The following is a 22,716-nucleotide window of genomic DNA, read 5'->3' on the forward strand; positions in this document are numbered from 1 at the left end:
TACTCAGATTGTATTTTGCAAAAAATGAGATATGTAAATAGTTTTACAGTAGCTTATCCTAAAATCAGCAGTAGGATTATTTGTGAGTAAACACAGTCACAATCAAACAAAGTTGTTTTTTCTCTACTAGGCGCTACATGTCCTTTGGTTTCTGTTTGTCTCACAACTCCTGAACTGCCCTGAAATTCTGTAACTTGGCAGCCGGCACAGACAGTTTGAGCACTCAAATACTGTGCATCCAAAATGCCAACTTTTCGGATCAAAGAGAATAGCTAGATACATTAAAACCCTCCACAGGTTGCAGTGAGTCAACTGGACGTAATTCTGTGAGATATGATGTAAAAAGTCAAAACACATTATATGTAATGAACGCTTTAATCTTTACTTTTATTTTCCCGATGTTCAGTTTTATATGAGCAAAGACAGCTTTCCAATTTAATCATCTCCTTTGCTTTACAGTTCAGTGTGCACTTCAAAGGTCAATCTCGCAGGACTAACCAGACTTAAAGTCTGCCTGCTGCACAGTAGAAAAGCCAGTAATCCAAAACTTCACAATATCATGCAAGTCCAATGTGTAAATCTACCAAATCACAGAAATAGTGTAACAGTTCACTAAGAATCTATTGTGCAGACAAATAACCTCCTTTCCACATCATAGGAATATGCAGGCCTGCTTTGCACCAGCTTTCCTTAATAGACATTGAACTATTGCAAATACCCTCTGAGTTTTTAGACGGACAGATGTGTGTGTGTGCTGTTAAACCCCACTGCCAGCATGTGCCGCCAGACTGAGCAGGATGGCATCTTTAATGTGAAGGAATAGAGGGTAAAACGGACGAGGGACGGTGTTGTGCATTCTTAATGTTGGTGTTGGGGCGAGGGTGGGGGGGTACAGCGAGTTTGGCTTGCCTGAGGCAAGGTGTCCACAGAGTGCATTTTGAATGTGAATTGTTCTGACCTAAGTTCATCTGCAAACAAAAGCTTACCGCTAGATGACAACTTAATCGAGTGCAGGCATCTTTGTGATGCACACAAATAGCTGCTTAGATGTAAGTAACTGTACCAGATATTCAGTATTTTAGCTGGTTTGAGAGACAGCATGAGGTGGATTAACAGCCTTGTAAAAGATAAAAAGTTGGTAGCGTAATGTCTTTTTTCATTGTAGCTTCTTAAAATCTGATCAATAACTGGCTTCTCTTATTCAGCAAACTGTCAGCCATTTTCCAGTCCTTGTACAACTCTCCAGAGGAAACTATTAGCATGCTAATCTTACTGAAACTCCCTGTAGTCACATGTTCGTCTGTAACAACAGTAGCTTCACACACTATTCAAGAATGCTCAAGGGATCATTTTGTGGGCATCATAATGTCAACATTACTTTCCTGTAATAAAAAGGCTCTCAGACAGCAGGCGACGTTGGATGAGAGCTGTTCATCCCGTGGAGAAAGATTGTTGCATACTAGACAGACTGTTTCTTCTGAGGAAGGAAATTGCCGTAACAATAACAAAAAATACAGACAGTTTTTTTTTCTGTTTAATCATACAGGCATTTTTAAATCCATAAGGTTTGTTTATATATTCACAATAAGTGTGTTTGCCCGTGTAAGTACTTTGTAAAAAGTCTATATGTTAACTTCTCTCATCAATCCAATGAGAAGTGCAAGTACCTCAGTTTCTTCTGATAAATATCCTTCTTCCAACAAGTCAGCTGCTGCCAGGCACACGCCTATGTGGCACCTCTGCATGTTGGGGAGACAGGAAGTGTAATCACACCTAATGGAAAATCAACTTGGGACCTAAAGATTTGGCACTAATACATATTGACAGACCTGAACACTTTGTCGATTCATGTGCAGGGAAGAAAACAAGTGCACCGCTAATGTGTTTGCTTTGAAGATACACATTGAGAGACACTAAAAATTGACTATAGAACGTTTGATTATTGAAGGAGGTGGAGCATCAAGGATAATAAATATGATTAACAGTGTTAATACTATCATTTACATGGAAATTACACATTTCAGATGTTTCATTACCATTGTGATTCATACATTTTGAAAGAAAAACATGCCCCTTTAATATTTTTCAAGTCAAACTGGTAAAGAGTTGATATCGTCACAGTCACAGCCCGAGAGACCTGCTGAACTACGAGGATGCTTACGGTGCCACAAGAACAAGGGTCCACAGGAACATGAAAAAGGAAACCAACAATTTGGTTAATTTATTCTTTGACTTTAAAAATCTTGACCCAGTTGCACCTCTTACAAATACAAAGTGTCTTAGGGTTTCTTTTGTTGTGATTTAAAACAGGTATGAATGAATGCTAATGTTTAAGTGCTGGATGTGCAAATAGGCGAAGTCCGCTGACAAGCTTTTGAAACTGTTTTACTTTTGCATTTACTGATAAGGTAGAAACAGTAAAATATATCATATATGTTAATTTTCTTTCTTTCTGGGATTTTAAGTATAGTTATTATACCTCTAGACCTGTTGCATATTGCAATTAAACAACATAATTTGAGGCTTTAGAAGGAATATATTTCAATGTGCCAACTGTCTTGTACACTGGTCTGTTAGTTTTAGAATTACTACTAGGGTTCGTATGATCTTTCCTTTACTTGTCAATGGCTTTTTCACAACTATACATAACTGTGTGGTGTGTGAAGTCAAATGTGCAGGTCCCATCCATGAAGCTTGCCAGTGTACTTGTTTGTGTAACCAACTTTCGACCAAATTAGGTAACATTTTCCAATAGAAGACAGAATTATGTCGTCTATGAATGGCAGCAGAACACCAGACTGGGTTTCTGTCTTTTCCCAACTTACTGAAGAATACTTTCAATTTGGTGGTGTCTGAGTCATTGAGACTTTGTGTGAGCCTGTTTCCTCTGCTAAAGAAATGCATTCCGGAGAGGCAGAAGAAGAAGGATGCAGCTGATGGGGCTGCATCACAGTAGGATGGCAGCTAGTCTGGCTGGTGAGCCTGGCCAGCAGCAACATCATCACCTTCAGCCAAAGTGATGAGGCCTGGACTGCTGAGAACCAACAGGCAGAGCTGACTGGCATTATTTACGCAGCAGTTGCCCGCCGTTGCCAACTGAAGCTACAGCAAATTACTATACTGCTGTGGGTTTCGCCATGGCTGTTATTTTTCATTGGACTGTGTTGCTGACACCAGCACTGAGAAGAAAGTGCCGACCTGTGACACGAGGAGATTTGAAACTTTCCTTAAAGATCCGCCAAGTGTAACAAGAGTCAACTTTTAAGCAGAAACCGTTGTGTTCAGAGGAGGTTTTCATAGCACAAAAGCCATGTGTGTGTTTAACGCTGAACAGCAGTTGTTAGCAACCTAACATGCTCGGCTCAGATGATGAACATGGTAAGGATTATACCTGAGAAACATCTGTGTGTCAGTATGCTGACATTATGTACAGTTTTACGGTGCCACAAGCACAGCTGTAGATTCTTACTTTCCGCTAAGACCTCTTTCTCTTCTTTAGACACACAAACGCACAATGGCTCACAATAACTATGCAGTTATTTGGATAAAGCAAGAATTGTATATGATGCATTAGGACATGAAAGTTATAGTGTACTATATGTTTGGGATGTTCTTTTGTTCATGATGCAGTATGTTGAGTAAAAAAACAGCCCCGGGAAACATCAATACGTTGCAATGGGGGAAGTCCGATGTTGTGAGGGCTTCTGGAGGCGACAAAGCGCATGATTTTGACATGATACAACCCTGTTCATCTCCACTGTTCAATTTCCACGACCTAATCCACTCCCAGATCTTCCCCCAAACAGTAGCCACGTAGTTGGCATGTGGTCTGTTTGTTTTGTTTTAAGGGCCATGTATGGATTTTTTGACGTAGTCCTATGCAAATGAGAATACTTTTTCACTCTCCCTTGATTTAAACGCAATGCAGTCTGTATCACCAGCTGCTCATTTTACCTGCCTGGAGAGACACAGAGACCTGCTTTAATCTGCTATCCTTTGATATAATTGCAGTGCAGTCCTCCATCACTAAGGAACAAGCGGTGTGCACATGTTAGAGAGAGCTGGAGATAAACTTGAGCTTCTCATTTGGCCTGTGTGTTGGATGCATTTGAACTTTGAAACGCTAAGTCCTTGAAACCGCTGATGTTTCTTCGGTGATTGCTTTGATCAATACCACACTTTAACTTCTTAACTCCTGGATTTAGATGTTTTCTGGTTATCCTGAGACTCCGAGAACTTTTTCACTCTCTTTCTCTTCCTCTGTGTGTCCACATTCTGTTCAAGAACACACAGTTCCCATTTCAAGTCAGGGGCTGAACTATCAACATATACGAACAATAGTTTTAGAGTGTTGATTCACCCAAACTACCAAAGAAACCACCATATATGTTTCCCTCCGTGATGTCACCATGCAAATGTGTTTATTTGCATCCTTTTTTTAGATATCCGTTCCCTGCAATTTATGCTACCACCACAATGAACCGTTACTCCAATAACCGCACACTCACTAGATTTCATGCGTCAGACTTAAAATTCCAATGAAAACAGTTTGCAGCAAGGTGAGGTTTAGGTGATAATTTCTTCTCCCTTTTTCAAAATATGCTATATAAATATTTATCCAAATCTATTTATATATTTGTATTCGAGTTCCCAATGCCTGACAAAAGACATCACAGGCACCATGGAAAATATCCAGAAACACTGAAATGTTATTTTTCTATCTCCATTCACTACGATTGTACACTGTATATAGTACATTTATTTGTGTTTTCTAGATGTATATATATATATATGGTAATAATTGGTCTATATATATGTATATATATATATATATATATATATATATATATATATATATATATATATATATATATATATATAGACCAATTATTACCGTACCATCCTAAGCAGTAACAATTTTGGAATGATCTTCCTCTGCTGCCAATCGTACATACAAAGAAAGAAAAATACTAAAAACAGGTCAGAGTTGCTTGTATACCTGAAACCAATTCAGTGCCATGAAGCGTGTCCATGATACAGAAAATACATTTTTCAACAGGCTTTGGGTGGTTTCTGCGTGTGGAATAAAACCACCAGCAGTAAATCCTTCACTTATCGCTTCACTTGACAAGCTTTTTATCACATCACAACACTGTACTGCAATTCCACCAACGTTGTGCAAACGCTGACTTTCTCTTGCAGGACAAGGCCCGTGTTAGCCAAACCAAGAAAAGCCCCAAAGTACGAGCTTGAACACAAAACGCTGATGAACGCTGTTTCATGTGTGTTGAAACTTTTAGACCAGGGAGCAATTTATCCTAACTGCAGCAGCAGAATACATGTTTTGATTTAATAAAGTCACACAGTCCTGACTTTAAAACTGGAGGATTTTATTTTCAGACCGTATCTTTGATGTAACTCGATTGTGCATGCCATGCCCTCATGTATATGGTAATTGAGTCACATTATCCGCTCATCATGTCATAGTGAACCATCTGTCTGCTCAATGCGTCACTTAGTGTAATGTTCCTGACGTTGTCTGTGTTCTTCTGAAGCTGTTTTGTGTCAGAGCTATTTGCTTAACACTCTGTTCTACTGATAATTATGTAAATACGGAAACCAGAAACTTAACATTTATTTGATAATACAGTAAATATCTCACAGCCCGTGCAACGTGTAATTATATCAAGATCATGAAAAAATACCTGGTTACGTATTGTAGGCATCAATATGATTTATTTTTAATGTAGTGCAACAATTGAGCTCAAGATTTAAAAAATGAGTCTGTCATTTCCATTTGTCATGGAGTTCCTGCATGGTAAAAATTAATTTGTGCAGACATTTGGAGAGATATCTCAGAGGACTGTGGTCCAAAACAAATGAACAAACGGTCTCCTTTTCGTGTCCAACGCATAGCAGAGAAAATGTTGAAAAATGTGATTTATGAGCAGTTACATTTTGGTCATTATGTGCATGAGGCCACGCAAATACCTCTGGTAGCTGGACAAATGCATGCATGCAAAATTCTGCACACACTGGCATAGCATGTGTAGCATAAACTGATATTGAGATGAATGTAGGCTCAGTAAGATAAATATTAACACAAGCAGCCCGTACTGATGCACAAACTAGAAGATGAAAGACTTTGATAAGCTAGTTTCATTATAGCCATTCATCCAGCAGAGAGGGCATAAATGTGACCTTTTGTCCCATCTACTGAATACATCTATTGATTGTAGTATAATCTTCAAATGTTCTGTGTGCAGAATCCAAACAGATAATTTAATTGCATATTAGGATATATATATATATATATATATATATATATATATATATATATATATATATATATATATATATATATAGTTTTGTAAAATATACAAGATTCAATGAAGTGCTGAATTAAGACAAGTGTATCTTTAGCATAGTGTCACACCAAGCAGAACAAAGTTAGCATTATGAACGTATCAACAATAATATAGTTGCCACTGCTGTTGTTGTTAAGAAAGCCACTCTTTATAATGATCCATGCTTTTATTGTGACCATTCTTTTCATTCAGTGCTTCAGATAAGGAGGAACTTTGCCTCTTTTCCATCTACACCCTCTTTCTTTCTTTGTGCCTGACTGATGACAGTTTGAAGTGACGTTTATGTTGTTCTTTATCATTATTATGGTTACGGTCGGTTTGCACGTTTATATATACGTGGCTATACGTTGCTTAATTTCTTTGCAGTCAGTGTGTTGTATTTTATTCAAGAGCTTGGGAGCTAGGGTGCAACACTAACAAGTTACTTTTTTTCCCCCAGAAATATACATTGCATATAAACATATTAAAGTTGAAATAGAGGAAAAAGACACAATTTCCCAAAAGCAACGAAGACCTAGGGATTTCCCTTTTCTTTCTGTAAGTTATGGGTGGTATCAATGCTCCCACTATGCATATCATCATGATGCAATAGATATCTTGTAACCATCGGCAAGTTAATTTGATTCATAAATGAAGCATCATATTGGGTGATGCATATTGTTTACACTGTAAACAATCTGACAGTGCCCTCTGAAGAGAAGCGATGGTAGCAGAGCGAGAGACCTGAGGGAGGCCCCTAAAGGAAAAGCTGCTTTGCAAAGCCGGATTCAAAGCAGCAGCCAACCAACGTCTGAATTATATTTACTAAAATATTTAGCACCTCCTACACACTTTCCTTCAATAACTTTGTATAACTTTGCAGCTCTTGTTAAAGACTAACCTTAAGATTTGCAATGCAATTAAATGTTTTTGTTGTTGTATTTGTTGAAATTCTGTTTAGATCCTGACAGCGATCAATAAAACAGATGCTCTGTCAACCTTTTCTACCCTGAGCCCCCAGTGCCGGATTTTTGAGAAAACAATTTTCTTTTTTTAAAACAGAAACTTAATTATCTCCGCAACCACAACGTTTATTAACTTCATTTAAAGTTCCACAATACTGTAACAAACACAATTCAATAACAAACACATCCACGTAACCGTAAGGCTTGTGGGAATCTAACAAAGTAATCCATGTCCTTGTAAACTTCATATTTCTACCTGTAAAGTCACAAAACGGCTGCAGCTTCTTCTTTTCTCTCGGCAGACTATTTTGAAGGCAGAGGCTTCCCTGAAGGGAAGATGTTTCTGCTTCCAGGTGAAAGAGCACCAGCAGAAGCTCCTGAAGATTTAAAGCCGCAGCGCGCAAAAATCCAACAATGTTTTCCCATAGAACAAGTACCTTTTCTATTTTTGAACCTAATGACATGGTTCTTTTACTAAAACACCTTTTGCAGTGCTTTTTGTTGCGTATTTGGATTCCTCAGGTCCAAGGTGTGTTATCAGTATGTGGGATGTTGTTAAGGCCCTGAACCAAGTTGAAAAAACTTGGGGACCGCTCAAGGATACATTTTTGGCAAATCTTGCTTCTTTTTTGTTGTTGTTGAAAATGATATAAACTAACACAAGTATTATAACTCATTTGAGGTTCATATGACCACTTGAACACAGGGAACAAGTGGAAAAAACCCATGTGTGGCTCGTCTGGTTTCCAAAAGGAAGAGCTTCAGTGTTTTGGTGTTGATCCAGTCTCCTACCATTAGTAATGAACAAAACAAAAACACAAGCATGCAGGTGGTGAGGATGATGATGATTATGATGATGATTTAATAGCATTTTTAATTAAATGTTGAAAAATGCGGCACATCTCAGCCTCTTGGGCTTTGTTGATCATGTTTACTGGCTTGAAGAGAATCTGCAGCAATAAAGCTAGTGTAGGTTTTGTGTGGGTGTCATTGGGCAAAACTTTTCAGCATATTGCATTTTAAGTGGTCTGACAAAAGACTAGACTCCTGCATCTCCTCTTGGCTCTGTTGCAGGCTTTAGAAATTCTAGCCAGTGAAGGGAGATTTTGGCCAATCATAGGACATTTCAAAAAGATCTAAAGCAGGGCTCTTCAGATGGTGAAAGTCTGACTCAGTGGCTCAAAATCCTTCAGAAAGTTGCTATTCCAGCATTGGCAACAGGTTCCTACACTGCAAAGCAACACCCCAAAAAAGAAGATGGTCTTCTCGAAAAGAATCCTAAAGAAATTATGAAAATAAACGCAATAAGCGTGTAAATATTCACAAAGTGTTTCAGAGATGGCAAAACAAAGTTGAAAACTTAATAGTTAAGCCTTCTGCTGAGCGTAGCTAAAGGCTCTTTACTGCCCACGCGTTTGCACAGAAAACAGGTTATTAATTCTCATAGAAAAGAGTCTATGCAATGGTTAATTGTTTGCTTTTTCTAGGAAGGCTCAGTTTCACATATTTGATCTAGTAATAGTCAAACAGAGTTCCAGGTAAATTGAAACGGTCAAATTGAAAGTCCTCGTCACATCTCTTACTGGATAAATTGCGTCACATCTTTAATTAAAATGTTACCTCGGGGATGTTTATAGTAATTAACTCAACCAGGAGGACTTTTACCCTTCAGACAGAACTTACTGGTTGGTTAAATAAATTGTGATGCACAACCAAATCTGTTGGAATAGCGTATTTGTTGAGCCAGGGATGAAGTTTAGACCGGTTTATCCATTTATTCATGGTGATCTTGTGGATGTATCTTACTCAGAGATGTATTCCACTTCTTAGACTTGTATATTTAGTTATGTGAATGGCAAATAATTGGACCCTTTAAACTTGTTGACCTACAAATTAAATCACTGATCAAGGTAGTTGCGTTGGCAGCAGGGTTAGTGATATTACATGATTTGATGCTATTGAAGTTACACTTCTGTAATAGGTATCATCGGCTGTGGCTTTTTCTCCTTGAAAAAACAAAAACTAGACACTTAGATATGTGAATCTACTGCACGCTGTGTCCTTGCTTCAGTAGAAAGCTTATACGAGTGTACAGTTTAATTCACTGTCCAGTATTTGCCTGAGGCGACATACTTTTCAGTTACATGTAGTACATTTGATCTCTGTTCAAGAACAGAACCTTTAAGGTCAATGTTTGCACATAGTAGTAGTTCGGTGTGTTCCCATTCCATTTTAAAACTGGCAACATGGCCACTTTGCAGTATTAGTGTGTGCTTTGTGTCTTTATGTCTGCGAGAAACACATTCAAACAGAAAACAAGGCGTAATAGAGAAAAAGCAGGATCATTAAGGAGCAAGGATGGAGGGTTACTGGGTCGTATCGTTTCAAACTAGCACTCCTTTGTTGAGAAATTTGAGGAGCAGCTAAGCGAAATAAAACACACACATTGGTGGAAGTGGTGGAAAGGTTTGCTTTTTTTTCCCCCTGTGGAGTCGGCTGTGTATGACCACGCAGTCGGCAGGGCAGTGGAGTGAGGAAGCTGCTGGCATGCTGGGGAAAGGGTTCTGATGTACAGTGGTGATGACAAGATCGTTTACTGGCCTGCCTACAAAACTGTGAAAAAAATGTACTGTTCTTTTCTTTTTTTCTTGTCTTATGTCATCAACTTACTCTTCCTTCTCATCTCCCTAATTCTCATTTTCCTGTTGACAGCTTTGTTCATTTATCTTTGTAGATAGAGCCAGACGTTGCCTCCATTTTGTCTTTGTCATATTTTTTTAGTTTAACAGATTGAAGAATTGACCGGAGCGGACAGCATAATTATATAATAACAAGGTTGTTAATTGTCTAGATCATGTCTTGTGGGGATTGTATTATTTACCCCCACTTAAATGAGATCGACGCCACACTGTCAACACAGCCTTTCCACTTAAAAGTGCAGCTTTTATCACGCCTGACCACTTTTCCCTCTGCATTACTCCTTTCTGGATTCAGTCCCCATTCACGTCACCATTCCCTTGCCATCTTCTTTTTGTATCTTTCTTTTTGGCCCCACTCCTTCCCTGAAAACAAATTTAAATGCTAACAAGGCAAATCTGCCTAGCATGTCCTCCCACAGGATAGACATGAAAAAAAGAAAATGAGAAGAAAATCTTTGCAATATCTTCTCTTGGGAAATGTCTCACAGACATGGAGGGAAGATACACAACATATTTTTTGGGTTCTAATATTGTTTATTACAGTAATCATGCATGCATGGGTTTGACAAAGGAGATTATGTTTCCGTCAGCATTTCCATATGCAATTATGTACATGTGAATAACCTTGTATAGAGCTGTACCAACTTCAACGATTTGATCTACCTATTAAGCACAAAATGGGGGAAAAACAAGCACCAATGCAAAAAATATAGTTTATTATTCGTGTTTGTTCATTTTCTCTTTGATTGGTGCAACCAAATAAGCTGCTACTGCAAATTAAACTCAACGCTTCAGAGCGTGTATATGCTTTCATCTGAGAATTCTAAAAATGCAACGTCTCTAAACACTTGCTTGTTTAAATTACTCCCCATTCCCAGGGGCTGCTGGGTAAATACATAGTATATGTTGTTATAAACACAAGATTCAAGCTTAGACTCTCAACTGTGATTAATTATGAAATGTGATCACCATCATGGCACGGTGAACAGATGGTTAGAAATCCTCACAGGTGTGCATCTATGCGCTCCCCACATGTGAAACACTTGTTCACTGCTTTGCCAAATGCATGCTGCCCTCCAGCCGACTGAACATGGCAAAAATGAAGTGGCCATTAACTGTTCATATTAACTCTCTCTCTCTCTCTCTCTCTCTCTCTCTCTCTCTCTCTCTCTCTCTCTCTCTCTGTCTCTCTCTCTCTCTCTCTCTCTCTCTCTCTCTCTCTCTCTCTCTCTCTCTCTCTCTCTCTCTCTCTCTCTCATTCACACACACACGCACACATCCTGGGTCAATGCCAGAGCAAGTCCTGATGCATTAACAGTATTGCTTGTTGTAGAGAAGTCAACAGCTATTGCAGAAAGGATTTCTCCAATTCTCTTTTATTTTTGTTGATAATTACAACCGTTTTACTTGTTTTTCATCGGTTTTGTGAGTATAAAAAACTGTTCACACTTTTCGCAAATTTTCATTGCATATTTACATTTTACACCAGCTTTAATCAGTTACACCATCATCCCATCTTATAATAGTTACTCATGACATTTTACATCATGTTACCTGCTTTCCTACTCAGTACCTGTCACACCAAATAAACTACTCTCACACTCATCAAAAACCCATCCATGTATATCTCTGTTAACCAATGCAAAAACACAAACAATGAAACAGACACTAACAAAAATGCTAAATGCTGATTTAGCATTCAAGTATGTTTAAACAAGTGGCTCATAACAGCTGTGCAGCTTGTTTTTTCTCATGTATTGTGATGCCATGGCAGTGCAGTGGAACAGCAGGTCATCAAGGTCAGTTATTTCACAGTTTAGACCTGTTGGTGATTGCCTTTCAAAAGGAACATATGGTTCTGACAGCTGTGTGATAATTTTCTGAATAATTTAAAGATGGAGTACACACAGCTGAACAATCACGGTTTTATGCTGCATTCTTTGTTATATTGGAGGTGACTCAGTTCAACATGTTAATTGAAAATCGAAATTTCCATAATTATCGGAAAACCTCACCTCAGTCTGCAGTAATTTTATGGGATAGAGAACCCTTTTATGGTTTTATGGTTTATATATATATATATATATAGTATTTATGTGCCTGTCTTTGAACATTAACTTTCATTGCATAATGACCAATTATTTCTCACAGACTTAAACACTTGAAAGGTTTTAATGTCTAATTTTATCTAATCTAACAATGTCATAATGACCGTGCTTAAAAGGATCTCGTTCTCCTGGCAGTCTGGTAGGCCTCTATTACCAAGTGCTGTTGTTGGAGCATAAAGACCACATAAAACAGTAAATGGTCCATTTTCACAGTTAATCTTAACAAAGTCTATTATTGTTCCTATAGCTCACGATGGCATATGTGTGTGGAGGGAGAACCACTTCATGTTGCAAAAAGAAGAAGAGAATAAAGTCAATATGTTTCAAGGAATGAGGAGAATAGTGGTTTGTTGAATATGGAAGTTTAATTTCCACATGCAAGGAGTCTCAAAACTCTCACCTGTAAAGACTGCTGTAGCCTCAAGGTGAGATTAAAGCACAAGAAGTCGGATTTCTTTTGCTCTATTATTGTATAACTTTTTGTGCATGTGTGCAGGTTATACCTCCACCCTTCATGTCCTATATGTGTCTTTCTGCAATGCATAATGTTTTCATTGAAGTGTAACACACACACACACACACACACACACACACACACACACACACACACACACACACACACACACACACACATCAATCTATCCAGGCCAAAAATGTAATTTCTGCCATATCAAGCTTTCTACTCATATCAAGCTTTAAAAAAATATATAACGCATTAAAAATTCATACTGTACATTTCATTGTACATTATGCCTTTCCTCCCCAATGCACACATCCAATTTATATTCGAATACACTGGAAAGAATGCAACGGTATTAGATTAGGAAGTTTTATAAGGCTATAAGATGCATAGTGCATTTCCCAAAATCCCATGCATAAGTGATTGTCTACGTTGAGAAATTTGTCCTGTATACTGTATTTTGTTGGTCGGAATTGAAGCATCTGTACTGTGATCAAATGTATTTTTAAGTTATCGAATTCCATTGTATTTGTATCTAACTGTTGCTGGAATTCCCTGGTGAATATGAGTTTATATTAATCTCTGTTTGTGTCCTGTGTTCATTGTACTAAAACTTCAAATTTGCTGTGTGGAAGTTTTTAGGATTGGAATTGCTGCTGTCAGGCTGTTGGTCGCTCCACCACTTTAGTCCAGACTGGAGTGGACGTATTCCAATGAAATGTGGTGAAATTATTCATGGTCCCCAAATGACAAATCTCTCTGACTTTGATGACTCTCGTATTTCTTTGCTCGAGCCACCATGAGATTCAGAGTCATCATTTTTGTGAAATGTCCGAACAACTATTGGATGGATTGCCATGAAATTTGGTTGACACATTCATGTCCCCAACATAATTCATTACAATTATGTCTGTAACCCCTTAACCTTTCATCTGGAGCACTTATCTTGTCTCAATTTCAATATTTGTATAGTGTTAGGTGCTTCTTCCTATAGTTATGTATAAGTGAGTCATTGATTCATGTATTTGTTGATCCTAATCACAGTTCTTTTCATTGAAAATTTAATGTCGGATATTTAAAGAATGTCCCTCCTATATACAGTTTTTTGAGTATATTCACAGAATTATATTCAGAGGGTGATTCCCTAAATAAATAGAGTTTTTCTACATCCACTTTGGGCGTCATAGTGCATCATGACAGTTCTAGGTTGCCAGCCACATACCAAAGTCACATGTGCACATACTGTAGTTACAAAAAGAAGTGCAGCAGCTTCTTTGCAGAGCTATAAATAGAGCCCTAGTGTACTTTACACTAAGTACTTTTGACATGATTCGAGCATGTGGATTATTCAAGTATCCTTAATCCCACAGTAAGGTCTCCCTCCTTTAACACCCCCACAACCAAGGTCTGGGGTTCCTCTTGTGCTCGAGGTCCCTCCTGATAAATTTGTTGCCAAAAAAAAAAACCACGAGGTTAGCACTGGCGCTTCCATGAGCGTACTAGGTGACTCGGGTTATAATTGCTGTTTAGTATATGAATACAATTGGATGCTAATCAGTTTGTAGCCGCGGTAGTGCTATTGCAATTTATCAACAAAGGTCTGCCTGAACTCAAGAACATGTATGTCGATTTTGAAAACAAGAAACCGGAGCACACTGTTTGGATTCGGCGAGGGGATGCGCTAGATTGCAAAGGACCTGCATGCCCCGGTGCCACTGAAGCTCAAGTGCCACGTCCACAAGCTTCTCCCTCTACTCTGTCAAAACAGAGTGATTCTGCCATTCCTGATAAAATGTTGTCTGTGATGAGGCAAATGGCTGTGGCATTGGCTAGAAACCTTTGTTATGTAATCTCAGCCCTCACTACCAATAGAATACTAACAATCTTGCCAAGCTGCTAAAGTAGGCTCCTCCAACATTAGATTATTATCAGAGAAAAAATACTCATTGTAGTTGCCAGCTTGAAATATGACTGTACTGTAAAAACAAGGTGAATACTGGAGGAATGTTTGGACATTGTAACACAAGTTAATAACATATGATGTATGCAGTGTTATATGCAAAACATGTGCGCACTTGAAATGTAAAGGTATCAAAAGTGCTACGCATTACGCCTCCTATCAGAGTCAGCTGACAGGGTTGAATGTACTCATCCTGATTGTCTGAGCACATGCAGGCAAACTCATTGTGCTGAGATGAGAACATGAGGTACCAAGCCATTATAGCTGCAGTAGAGGGTGAATGCAGTGCCTCCTGCATAATAAAACATGTGACTCCACAATCAAAAGAGAAAGTTATTTAGAGACTGTCTCTCTGTGTCTTCCTCTCCAGGTAATGTATTTGTGGTGAGTTTGGCCTTCGCTGACCTTGTGGTAGCCTTCTACCCCTACCCCTTGGTTCTCTATGCTCTCTTCCATGACGGATGGGCACTGGGAAACACACAATGCATGGTAAGACTGCATCAGCGAAAGCATGTGTCAGTTAACTCCCAACACCTGTAAACTACTCCCAACACACTGACACAAAAACAAACACTTCTTTCTTTCTGTCTTTCTTTCTTTCTTCCTTTCTTTCTTTCTTTCTTTCTTTCTGTTCAGGTCAGCGGTTTCCTGATGGGGATGAGTGTCATCGGTTCCATTTTCAACATCACTGGGATTGCGGTGAACAGATACTGCTACATCTGTCATTCATTCTCCTACAGTCGGCTGTACAGCTTTCGCAACACTCTGATGTTCGTTGCCTTAATTTGGGTACTCACAGTGGTGGCCATTATCCCCAATTTCTTCGTTGGCTCCCTGCGCTACGACCCGCGGGTCTACTCCTGCACCTTCGCCCAAAATGTCAGCAGTTCGTACACAGTGGCGGTGGTTGTGGTTCACTTCTTGGTTCCAATTGCTGTGGTAACCTTCTGTTATCTACGCATCTGGGTACTTGTGATTCAGGTCAGTCTACTGCTCCTCCACATGGTTATTTACATCTTTACAGCCACACATAAGGTATTAACCTGTAAACATGCAATCAGCTGTAAACAACACAGGCAAACCTTGGGCCAAATCAAATTCATCAGTCTTTCAGAGTTCATCTAAATTGGTGCTGTAATGTAGAACACAAAAGTATATTCACTGACCCTTTACTGGATGAGTTAGTGTCATTTTCCAAATACCAGGACAAAATACATCATCCAATAATGTGTTTGACAGGCCGATAGATGGATGAGATACCTGAATGTATGCATATCTGTGTGGGTTTCTGTCTTATTATTTCAATGTGTGTAATATACAGAGGCAGAGAGGAGCAGCAGCCTTGGCAGCGTTAACGTTTAGATAATTCTTATCTTCTGTGTTTTCATCCAGGTGCGACGTAAAGTGAAAACAGACGAGAGCCCTCGCCTCAGACCAAGTGACTTGCGGAATTTCATCACAATGTTTGTGGTCTTTGTGCTGTTTGCCATCTGCTGGGCTCCACTTAACCTGATTGGCTTGGCGGTGGCCATAGATCCGTCTCGAGTGGCTCCCCGTATCCCTGAGTGGCTTTTTGTGGTCAGTTATTTTATGGCCTACTTCAATAGCTGTCTGAATGCCATCATCTATGGCTTACTCAACAGGAATTTCAGGAACGAATACAAACGCATTGTCACTTCTGTTTGGGTGACTCGGCTTTTCGTGACAGAGACCTCGCGACCTGCCACGGAGGGCAGGAGCATGAGGAGCAAGCATTCGGTGCCTCCGCCGCTCAACAACAACGAGTCGGTCAGAGATCGCTCAAACAAAGAATGACATCTGTAATCCTGGAGCCCGTTTAATAGTAATTCCTGTTGTTGTGACATTCAGTCAGTTGTGCAGCTAAAGAGTATCAAGAAATAAATGAAACTAAAATGCATGGCTGGGTTTTCTGTTAACTGAAATTGATTAGACCAGGGTGGAGGTAAAAGTGATTATACCTGAAGAAGGTTTTTCTAAGTTGTAAAAAATGATATAATCATATAAAATCTTGTGAGTTTATCATTTGGAGGATTAACTCAACAACTTTGCTAAAATGCCAAATAAGGTAGAGTGACCTCGTCGATGTTGATATGGTATTATGTCCTGGGGAACAAAGTCATGCATTGTAGTTTCATTTAGCTTGTATTCTAAAACAATCTGAATGGTACATTAATATATCATACAAATGTAATATCCTTTAAGGTCTGCTACCGTAGACTCTGTGTATTTCACAAAACAGGGTAGCAACTGAACGCTGGCTACACCTCTTTAGTAACTTCAAAAGCCTCAAATAGAACAACTCGCCTCACTTGAATGCTAGATTTGTAAAAAGGAGATAATGTCTGTCTGTCTAATGTCTGAGATTAGTCGGATGGAGTTTGGCGTGGTGACAGTAATGTAACGGTAGCATATACCTCATGCTGCCTGGTCTGACCCTCTTGCACTGCAAAACACCACAAACAAAAACTTAGTAATGAACATAATACAATAATTCAGGAAATCAACACAAAGCAAGTCACTAGCCCCACAACATGCAAGATGAACTAACTATCAAACCAAAACAAGTGGCGCACGTGGTGTAGCGGGCCGAGGAGACATGCTGTATCTATTATTGCTGCTGTAACTCTATCGTCCTGCTGACTCCTCAACTACTGCAGTTTGACCATTATGTAACTTCACCTCAAATCTAATTTATAGATCACTGTGGGCTGCAAGTAACGCCTCCCTTGATACTCCTGTTTGAAGAAAACATGTGTTCTTACAATGAGCCGAAACAATATGAGAAACAAATATATTGATTTGATGTTACATTATCAGCAAAGTTATTCTTGAAAAAGTTTTTTTTTTTCCTCTAAATATTTCATTAATTTGAACTGAATAATGTTGACTCATACTTATCTCATATTCTGCTATAAGAGTCCAACATGAGTTTTATACAGGGTACCTTATTTTGCTTTAGGACTTGTCCCACCAGTAGAGAACCAGCTGCTGGTTAACATCATATCCATCTGACTGACATAGTCACCTTAGTACATCCATACATCCTACCGATAGACTGTAAAATCATGGTGCTCCTGAGGCCACACAGCAGACTAACAATAGGACTACAACACAAGTTCTGGATGTTCAATGATAGAAAGACTTTCTCTCTTGGAAATAAGAAAGTGGATAAATAATTGTAGTGACTGTGCAGCAGGCAATATAGAATGGGCAAACGCTCCTCTGCCTCCGACATCATATGCAGAATATGGTATGCAGTGGTAATTCTTACTCTTCATTCTGAAATACTTATGCAAAATGTTTGCGTTTCATCTCACAGGTAATGTATCTTTGTTATTGATTTATTTTATATTATAATTATAGAAATCGTTATCCACCAGGGATACATATTGATGCCTAAACTGTGGAAGTGTGACATGCATTGCCTCTCAACTGAGTAACGTTTCAAGAGATGTAGATTGTTGAGAAGATACAGATCATATCTGCATTCCCGTCTCAGGGTGCCTACCGAACATGTTCTTATGCCACACTATTTGTAGTTTATTAGCTGCCATATAAGGGAGTCTGAAGACATTTCATGAAGATATTTAGTAAATTACTGTGTGTGGTTTTTAAATGTGGTATATTGTTATTGGAAATGTATTCAAGTATGTGTTACCAAAAAAGCTTCAACTATCTTTCAATTAACTCCAATACAGTTACAAAGTGCATCTAAAACTATCTCTTGCTTAATTGGCATGTACATTGCATCAAAACAAATGCATTTGTTTTTTTTAATGTGGAGTGATGAAATCAACTTCTAAATGCAGAAATCAAATATCCAAAAATGGCATAACAAGTTCCTCATATTGTTTTTAAAGGTTTCTTTACATTTATTATTTGATTTCAGTAATATCACGTGTGTGTTCTTGTATGGTAAAATGTACAAAAGCCATAGATCAAGAATGGTAACAGATGGAAAGCTCAAAGTCGGATTATAAATATTCATATAGGCCGGGAGAGATAGAGAGCTTTGCAAGCAGAGGAGGAATATTTGGAAGGATTCAGGAGTATACAAAGTTTTGTTAAAGAGATGGAATTTAGATAAATGAAGAGTGACTGTCTTGAAAGAGAGGTGAGAAAGTCATCGGTGCCAGGAAGGAAAAGCTGAACAGCAACAAAAAACAAGTCTCATACTTATGAGGGAAAACTAATACTCAAATATGTGGAGAGTAATATTGATCCACTTGGAGGAAAGCAGATAATTTTAAACAATTTAAACCAAAGAAAAGGGCAGAGCTGAAGTGCGCTAGGTGTACGTACACTTTGTCGAGTTATTGCTGGTAGAAATCTTTAAAAACACCTTGAGTCCTTCAAGCTCTTTTATTTATTTAAAAGCACTGCCTTACAGTTAATAAAATAGTGTCAAATTTGAGATATCATGGCAAGGACCATATTTTCTATTAAAAATAAATCTATTCAGCAAACCTAGCTCTCGCTCTTCCTGCTTCTTTTTATGTATTCAGGACGGTTGTCTATAGAAAGTTCTCTCAGCATCTCACAAAAGTTCACACGAAGGCTTCAGGCAAGAGATATAAAACCTCATATTACCTTTGTTATTGTTTTCTTTCTATATACCCTCCATAAATATTATGTAACTATGTTCATATATGTTCCTATGTGCACTGTTTGCGCCCTTACTTTGGGCCTGAGTCTCCATGCGACCAAATGGAGACGTTGCCGGTTAGCTTTCAGGACGTTGGTACAGCACAACCTCGCAGCTTAAGTTGTTGCTCTCTGCTGCAATTACTCACTGAGCTTTAACACAGAAAAATAAGGTAATTAATAGTCTTCGAAATCCTAAGAGGAATCGTGTTATCAAAATTGGCAAGCTGGTAAAAAAAAAAAAAAAACATATTTATTCTTTTGTATTAATTCGAATGAAAAAAAGAAAAGAAAACAGTCAAGCTGGCTGTTTGCAAAATGTGAGAGGATGCAGCAGACAACAACATACAGCATATTAATGTCTTGAATACAATTCTGGCTTCAAAAGAAACACACAAGAATCTAAACAGTGAAGGTCACCACAACATCCATGCACAATATTCATGCAGGTTGACATTTTCCTAACAGAGGCATTTATCGTTTAAAGTATTTCTAACTTTTGCTTTCCACCCTTGAGAGAAAGCAGCATTTGTAAAGCAGACACTTTGCATTGTCAAATGCTTGTATTCAGTAGCTGTTATAAACACAGTTGCTTCATACAACTTATTTTCACGGTTGCAGTTTGTAATTACAGGTGATCATGAGAAATTCCCAAATCATAGGAACTTGATTACAAACAGTGATTTGCTCATCAAGGTTATGATTATGTAAAATACAACATATTTGTACTGTCTACTAAGCAGAAACATGGCAGCACTGTAAGCAGGTAAAATAGATAATTTAGATATCCTCCTCTGGCACAATTTAGGCTCATTGTAAACCTCACTGTTCTCTACCTTCATGTTCATCTGGGCATACTCGCCATAGAGTAGACATTTCTTGTGTTGATAATGGGTTATGTAACAGCATGACAACATCAGCTCACAGCTAAAGGCAGAAAAGGATGCAATACTGATCAAATGATGTGCAAGGTACTTTTACTCAGATGAAAATAAAATGGCAAGCTTTGGGAACATAATTGAATGCACTTACAGTTTACAGTTACAGATACATACCATGAAACCACAGAATCTTATCTGTGTTTACACATCCTAGTTTACAGAGAGGAAAACAATAAACAATCGACACAATTAAAACTGTGATTACGAAAACCTGAATGAAACAGCTAATAAATTGTTTGCAAAGCACAAGTCCTTTTTTTTTTTTTTTTTTTTACCAGATAAATATTTACAGTCAGTAATTGGCTGCAACTTGTTAGACATAGGTAAGATTTCTGTGAGCCTGCAGCCTGAATTCTTTGAGGCTTGTTACACAGGAATTTCTGATCAAGCTGTAATTTTGAAGAGGCACAAGACAATTTAAAATGCCTTATTAGAACAGAAGTGAGGTTGGAAATTGGTGACTGACGTTTCAGCTAGTCGACGACTCGTGACCTCTGTTCCAGAGGCAGTGTGAATGTGCATGCTTGTCTGATATTATTTATGAAGTGGTGCTCATTGACAAGAATTCACTAACAGGCGCAGGCCGCGACGCCCGGGGGATGGTCTGAGGACCCAAAGGGAAATCTGTGGAATGTAATGGACTCAAAAGGCTTGGTTGTGACACTGAGTCTCGTAAAAAAATTTAAAAAAAGAAACTGTGTGTAAATAGATATGCATTATGTTATAGTTCTACTGAATTCAGCTGTTACTGAAAATAAAATTGATATATGATATCATACTTTGTGATATTTGATCATGAATGCATTTGTACACTTAAAAATACTCATCCAGTCGTAAGTGGTTAAAGGTTTCTTTAAAGCCACACTTCACTAAAACCAACACATTTCTCACTGTAGACCAGGATGCCGGACTTTTTAAGGGTGTTTTGACTGAAAGTTTCTGTACTTGAGATACTCTTTTAATGCTCAGAATAAGGTTGAATTAGAGGAGAGAACACTTTTGCCAGCTAGTGGTGCATACTTTGAACTCCTTTATGCACTTGCAGACTCTTCTGTTAAGTGGATAGGAGAGATGGATGGATAAGTAGAGCTTGGTTGTTGAACAGGTACATATTTATGAGATAGGGTACGCAACATTCAGGGTTAAAGGGTATATAAAGTATACAATATACATTGGGTCCCATTGGGCTTGTGGATGGATAGATTCTAAATGTTTTATTTTGTACTCTCGTTTATCCATAAAACTTAAATTAAATTGACGTTTTAACAAAGCCTCGGGACTTAAAAAAGTCAAATTGTCAGCCCGTGATAATATTTTTAGCAGTTCCTCTAAAACCACTCATGGTCACACAATGAATATCATTACTCCTCAGTATGTGTGAGAGAGAGAGAGAGAGAGAGAGAGAGAGAGAGAGAGAGAGAGAGAGAGAGAGAGAGAGAGAGAGAGAGAGAGAGAAGGAGAGAGAGGGAGAGAGAGAGAGAGAGAGAGAGAGAGAGAGAGAGAGAGAGAAGGAGAGAGAGAGAGACAGAGAGAGAGAGAGGCAAGGATTGCCAGACAGAATGAGGCGGTAAGAGAAGTGAATGTAGATAAGATTGTAGCAGACGGTAGGACACAGACAAGTGGTGGTGATCCAGCACCGGAGGCAAGGATTATGATTAAGAAAGTGGGATGTGATTAAGAAAAATTACTGCTTGCTCATGATGAATAATTGGAGGAGGTGATATCCAGATGATAGTCTTGTCCCCATAATCAAACTAAATGCTCAAATCAGCACTGTAATGAGAAGAGGACAACAATCAATCACTTCAAGAGAATATATTTAACACTTTACAAAGGAGTAGTTGTGTGATATCATTTTGTTTGATTAACAAGGTGTTTGGCAAGTGCACGCTTCAATTGAGTTCATGCTTAAAATCTGTCGTTCTCATTGAACGACAGATCATCATCGTTCTCAAACGCTGCCTCTCCAATCACAAGATAATGTATTGCCACAGATGAGGAGCTCAGCTCATATCAAAGTAATTATTAAGGCTTTTATGTATAATAATTCTCTTTCAGTACATATCTTTGTCATACTCCATTCTTTGCTGAACTAAAAACAAACTGTAATCATACCCCCAATAAAAATAGAAGCCAACCCCAGCTGCAGTATCTGCATCTCGCATGGGAGAAAATATCACATTTCAACAGTTCAACAAATAGTTAATGTAGTTGATGTCTCTGTCTTCTAACAGCCATGCAATTTTTACATCAAGGTTGTAATTGCCTTTAATAATTCTGATTAACATTATATGTGTAGAAGGACACTTTAATTGCACCTAATGATTGGATTAACAAAGATAATAGATTAGATTAACTCTTAATCCATTCATTAATTTCACCCAGAAACAATATTTTACAAATCAATTTCTCTTTAGAGTAGAGATTACAGGGCACTCTTAGGAAATTATAGGGATTTACTTAATGTATCATAGTCACAGATATTAAATTAGTACAGGTTTAGTGTGACATTTATTTAGAAAGTTTGAATTACTTTCAAGTGAAGCATTTATTTTTTTCAACTTTTTTTTT

At 38.3% G+C, this 22,716-nt stretch overlaps 1 protein-coding gene across 1 annotated transcript in view; it reads left to right on the top strand.

Annotated features, from left to right (window-relative positions):
- The window catches only part of mtnr1bb (melatonin receptor 1Bb), a 32,425-nt gene extending 11,410 nt beyond the window's left edge, over nt 1-21,015 (top strand). Inside the window, exons 2-4 of the mRNA XM_068600628.1 lie at nt 14,910-15,028; nt 15,176-15,520; nt 15,932-21,015. Of these exons, the coding sequence (XP_068456729.1) occupies nt 14,910-15,028; nt 15,176-15,520; nt 15,932-16,354 (887 nt within the window). The 3' untranslated portion in view covers nt 16,355-21,015. The remainder of the gene's footprint in view (nt 1-14,909; nt 15,029-15,175; nt 15,521-15,931) is intronic.
- The last annotated feature ends 1,701 nt before the right edge of the window (nt 21,016-22,716 follow it).

This window comes from Clinocottus analis, unplaced genomic scaffold (genome assembly GCF_023055335.1).
Source record: "Clinocottus analis isolate CAN_PGR_092001 unplaced genomic scaffold, fCliAna1.0.p SCAF_5, whole genome shotgun sequence".
NCBI lineage: Eukaryota > Metazoa > Chordata > Actinopteri > Perciformes > Cottidae > Clinocottus > Clinocottus analis.